The sequence below is a fragment of the Populus euphratica genome, unplaced genomic scaffold (assembly GCF_000495115.2).
Source record: "Populus euphratica unplaced genomic scaffold, PopEup_1.0 scaffold201.1, whole genome shotgun sequence".
Classification (NCBI taxonomy): Eukaryota; Viridiplantae; Streptophyta; class Magnoliopsida; order Malpighiales; family Salicaceae; genus Populus; species Populus euphratica.
Genome location: NW_011500084.1, coordinates 369,225 through 374,875, shown reverse-complemented (window position 1 = coordinate 374,875; position 5,651 = coordinate 369,225). Strand labels below are relative to the sequence as shown.

General features: G+C 36.4%; 1 protein-coding gene across 2 annotated transcripts; it reads right to left on the bottom strand.

The window, feature by feature from the left end:
- Positions 1 to 1,465: 1,465 nt before the first annotated feature.
- LOC105108915 (ankyrin repeat-containing protein At3g12360-like) lies at positions 1,466 to 5,409 on the bottom strand. 2 transcript variants are annotated; one of them, XM_011003415.1, is made up of 6 exons: positions 5,282 to 5,409; positions 4,487 to 5,120; positions 4,236 to 4,385; positions 3,924 to 4,091; positions 2,777 to 3,432; positions 1,466 to 2,443 (listed from the first exon to the last, which is right to left on the bottom strand). In XM_011003415.1, exons 2-6 carry the CDS (start codon positions 5,109 to 5,111, stop codon positions 1,799 to 1,801), a joined length of 2,244 nt encoding a protein of 747 aa, XP_011001717.1. In that variant the 5' UTR covers positions 5,112 to 5,120; positions 5,282 to 5,409; the 3' UTR covers positions 1,466 to 1,798. The 2 variants fall into 2 exon arrangements, with proteins under 2 accessions (XP_011001717.1, XP_011001718.1); XM_011003416.1 differs by having other exon boundaries at positions 2,777 to 3,429.
- Positions 5,410 to 5,651: the final 242 nt, after the last annotated feature.

Genomic DNA, 5,651 nt, shown 5'->3' with positions numbered 1-5,651 from the left:
TTGCTGGTGCATTCCAAACTCAAACACCATTTGGTAATTTGATCATATCTGGAGCTGTAGATATCAGATTTAGGTCTATTTTATATCGATGGAAAGGTAAGACATAGACCTACAACTTTTATATGGACTTAAAGACTCAGTTATGCTGTTTTCAAGCTCAAATCTTAGCAACAACGAAGACATCAAAAGTTGTCCTGCAGCTCAAACACTATTCAGTTTTTGGCTCATATCTTGAGGTCTAGAAGTCCAAATGAGCTCTGGTTTTTTTTGTTGGAAAGATGAGACAATTGCCCACAACTTCCATAATTCAGTTGGCTATAATTCTAATGTGAGCAATGACATTTTGGCCAGCCAACAATATCAATAATCAGCCCATAGTATCAAAAAACCAGTAGCCATTAATGTCAAAAACCAGCCACCAAATCAATGGATGCCCACCAATTCTTCAATCAATCAATAGTTCTGAAATTTAGCCTATAAAAGAAGGTATTGTCCATGTATTTAGTCATATTAAAATTCAGATCAAAGTTATCTTCTTGCTTTCTCTCTACATCTTTGTAATGTTCAAGTTTTCTTTCATGCTATAGTAATCTCTTATTTATGCTCTTTCATATCCTTTCCTATATTTAGTTAGCTTATATTATGTTTATGTTCTTATATTGCTTATTTATGTTTTTCTCCTTCTTAATGTTTAGCTAAGTTAATTATGTCAAGGTGAAAAGGTTTTTCTAATGGTGTTAGAATAGGTATAATATAAACTCAACATGAGCTTTAAATGTTTATATCTAAGAAAGATTGTTATTAACATGTTTTATCTTTTTATCTTACTAATTCTTAATACCTTGCTTATTAAATGGTTAATTTAGATTTGTGTTGTATAATATTTGGTACATCAAATGCTTGATCCTTCATAGTTTTCGGCCGACATCGTTATTATGATAGAAACTTGATTTGTTGTTAACATAAACTAGCAATATGAATACTTGATGATATTTATAAATATGATATTACTTAGATAAGATAATTAATATGATCATGTTAGTAATTTACTTAGATAAGAGGCGTGGAAGAATGGAGGAAGTGGAGTGTAATAGTGGTGTGTAATGGTTGTTATGGCTGGCTGAGGTAAAGGCTTTTAGTGGTGACTTGGAGGGTGGGGTTGTTGGTGATGGTGTTACTGGAGGTGTAGAAGTGGGAGGTGGGTTGATTATTTTGGTCTAAAGAGAGGGATGAAGCATTGTATCAGTGAGAGTGGGTCTCACGATGCTTGCGAGTTAGAAAAGTTGATGAAGAGGGTTGTCGGTTTGGGTTATTACGGGTTGGTGCTGGTCTAAAGGAAAGAATAAAAGGCAGCTGACGGCTAGTTTTGCTTATTGGTCTAATTTTTTTTATTTTTTTTTATTTTATGTTGTGTGGGTGATTGTGAGCTGGTGAATGTTCACAAAACAGGAAAAAATTCTAATTCTAATTCAAATACACATTAAATATTTATAATCCAGAACTGACCACACATTAAACATTTATAATTTACATCCAATTTTATTACCATGTAACTGATTGAAGCAAGCTTGAAGGCCTGTAATCATACCATTCAAATGCCAACCTGTGACAAACTATATATAATGCATACTGTTTTAAAGGCCGTCATTGAAAACATCACAACCACATAAATATCACGAAACTGAATAACAACCATACATGCAATAAAACACAATATATAATGATCTATGGTAGAGGTTCAAATCATCAAGAAAATGGAATAACCTCTATGCCAGTTAAATCTCCCATATTAATCAACTCAACGGAGCTTTTTCTCCCGTGGTAGGCAAGGGGCAAGAAACCGTGGCAGAGTTTTCCCGGTTATCCTGAGAATGTTGCATGTGGAGCCCATAAATGAGACATACAGACGGAATTGCATTATTGCAAATACTAAGACTGGAAGGAATGCAGCAATGGAAAGGAGTAATGTTGTCAACTTTTTCTCTGACTGAATGAGTATCAAGATTGTGGCCCCAAAAGATAGCATGGTCGTTATCACAGCAAAGAAGAGGAAGGTGAAGCCAACAAGAAGTTTCCGAGGAAGAGAGATGCGAAATTCTTGTAGCTCAAATGGAGAGGTCAACAAAGACAGAAATACCACAAGCGAAGTCAAGGAGCTTGCTAAGGAAACAACATCCGAGATAGTGAAAACCACAAAATAGGGAGAGTTGATGAAGTTGGGCGTGCCATTCTTATCAGAACCTCCGGGCACAGTATAGGCAGCAGCAAAGACAACAGTAGCAACAAGTGCAGCTACTGTGGAACAAGACTGAGTCGTTTCCTTTATCCATTTTTGTGCATTTTTCAGTTGGTCCTGGTGACTCTCTTTGAAGAGCTCATCTGCAGTCTTGCCTTCATCGTTCCGAAGCGTGACATAATGAGAAGGAATTACCTTTTGCACTTGCTGCAATAATCGGGAGATAAATATGATTGTTATATAAATGGAGTTTGTAAATAAAACAATTTTTAATAATATTTAAGTTATTGGTTCGGGTGACAAGGAGAACTAGATCAGCCTGATGTCTTAATTAGGTGACATGTCTACGTTTCCTTAGCATTAAAATTGAATTTTTGACAGTTTAACGGTTTTTCTATCACCTTAACTGGATTGGATAATTTGATTGAAACAAATGTTTTAATAGGTTTGGTGCTCTAATACACAAGACGGATAATCCTGTACCAAGTCCATGAATAATTTTTGTCAGGAGGTAAAGAAAAAGGGAAGAAAAGGTCTCACCTCAAACCATTGCAACTCCTCCTGAAGTTTAAGTGCAGGCCCAGGCTTGGTTCCTCCTCTGTAATGCTCCATATCTGCAGCATGGTGCAACAATGTGTTGCACTTCTTATCAATTACTCGATGCAGTCTAGCCAATGGTACTTTCTGTTGCTTCACAAGATTGAAGATCTCTTTCTGGCGATGCATGACGGCCACATCCAAAATGCTCTGGCCCTCCTCATTGAGATGCTCAACAGCGTGGGGATATTGATCTATTATCCCCCACACAATCTCTTCTATTCCATTTATAGTTGCAATAAACAATGGGATATGCTCCTTCCTAGCATCGGGATATTTTTTCATTATCTCCAACACAATTTCTTCTTTTCCATTTTTGGTTGCAATAAACAATGGGATCTTCTCCTTCAATGATGAGTTCGTTTCAGAAGTTTCTGTTGTATAATGAAGTTGGATTTCAATTGTATCTTTTCCTTTGCTAGCGAATTCAGATAACTGGTTTTCTCCCTTTCTATATTCTTTCCCACCCAGTCCTTCCTTTGTTATGCTGACACTGACTTTATTCAATGACTCATCTTTCTCTATTAGGATTTCGGCGACTTTCAAAGCAAATACATGCTTTCTTTTCTGGTTCCAGAATCCATCTAGCCAACATCCTACTTCATGTTCATGCGAAGGGGAATGAAATTGAACATGGATGACAGGATGATAGTAGAAATGTTAACAATGATAGTAGAAGGATGAACAAAAAAATATCATGATTGTAGAAGGTGAAAAAATAGATAATGATTGTCTGGTTTTTAACCTTTATATCAGCAATTCTTATTACTTTCATGATTGTATCTCTACTCACGTCATCAAATTAAAATCTGCAACGTGATAGATCATTACTTATCATTTTTGACGCTGCAAACTAGAAATACAACACTAGTAAAATTTGGAGGAAGGAACATAACAAGTCCATTAAATCTGCCTTTGAAAAAAAAACAGAGAGAGGGAGAGACTCAATAATATTCAAACTAACATTGGCTACCGGATTCAAATATTTGTTCGAGCCATCAAATTTTAATATCGATATACAAAGGTAGCTCAATATATAATACCACCTAGCCTTGAAACCAAAAGAACAGGCCTCAATTGTGTCCAATACCTTTAGGGACCTTTAAATATTGGAGTATGCCGGCTCTTTGATTCCTCTCCGAACCGCTCCCCAGATCTTCAGAGTTCCTCCCTTGACCGCTCTCAAGATCTCTCTTTCTTTCCTTGAACCAAGTTTCTACCTGTGATTTTACCTCGTGGTGACGTTTAACAGGAAGGCCTGCAACATAATATAGAGTTCAATTTATATGTGTGTGTGCATACACATATATACATAGAAGTGTGTGTGTGTGTCCATGGTATACAGACAAGAAATATGTAGGCAATATTGTAAGGTCTAATAACGTGGTTAGTTTAGGCATACAGCAGTAGATGAGTCTTCCACATATGCCCATGGGAAATCCACTCTCAAAAGCGGTTGGCATTTGGGCTAGAAGTTGAAGAGCAGTTACGCCGTCTTTGTCCTTCAACTTGTGGAGCGAGGCATCCAGTTCTAGCAACATTAAAGCTGTTTCTGCATTCATGAAATTAGGCATAGAAGAATTATACGATATCTTATATATATGAGTATACTTTTTAAAATTGAGAATTATATAAAGAGAGGAATATTGTTACCAAAGTGTTGCCCTCTGATAGCAGCGCTAAGGATAGACAGGCCATCCGTTCTCTTGCGGTGAATTGATAATAGGCGGCACTTATCATCCACGCATTTTTCTGGTTTGGATGTGATTAAAAACTCCACTATTTCTGTCTCGGCAAATCCAGCAGCTGTAAACAATGGGGTTTCACCGTAGTTATTTTTTTCCTTAAGGAGGTCTGGACAACGTTCTACCAAGAGCCTTGCAGCCTCATAATTCCCGTAGATGGTTGCCTCGTGAAGAGCCGTATTTCCAAATTTGTTTTTTCTCTTGAGAAATTCAATCTCAGGTACAAGGGACTCTATCTCAGGTACAAGGGACTCTGTCTCAGACTCTGTCTCAGTTACAAGGGACTCTGTCTCAGTTACAAGGGATTCGGTCTCGTCAGGTAAAAAGAATTGTATATCCTTCACGATTTCAAGTAAATCTTTAAGTGGTTGCTTTTGTTTGCTGTACACAGCTAAATGAAGTGCAGTATCCGCAGAGAGCGTAACTGGGAAGGGCACATCTAGGACACGTTCCTGATAATGGTCACGCATGCTTTTCCAATTTCCACTCATGACTGCTCTATAAGGTATCCCCATTATAGGAAGAGAACCCATGTTTTCTCTCTACACAAAATTACGTGAGTGACTATTGTTAATAAACAATCTCAACTCGAAGCTAACTAAGGTGAAATCCTAAAAATAAATTTATATTATATAACTCATTAATATTATGAAAAACAAAATTAGGAAGTGAGCACTCAAGGAGAACTGTAAGTATGTCATACCTTTTAGTAATGGAAATGATCGAAATGCTCCTCCCCCTACTTCTTGGTAAAATCAATGTCAACAAGAAAAATTGTTTCCGGAGAGATGACTACAAAGAAACAGCCTAGCTTCTAGGTTTTTTTCTGAATTAAGTCGTTTGAGAACCCTATATATACAATCCCTTGATTCCTTTTTCAGAAAAAAAAAAAAGTAAATTAGGATCTGTGTGTTGCTTGTTTGGTTTATAAAGTGAAACTATTATGAGAATATAATAAAGATATGTTGATTCTCCTAAAATAATTTTAAATTTAAATTTTATAAATAATTTTATATCTAACTTTCTAACATTCCATACTTTTCTTTTATGGTGAACTCTTGCTGATGAGCTCC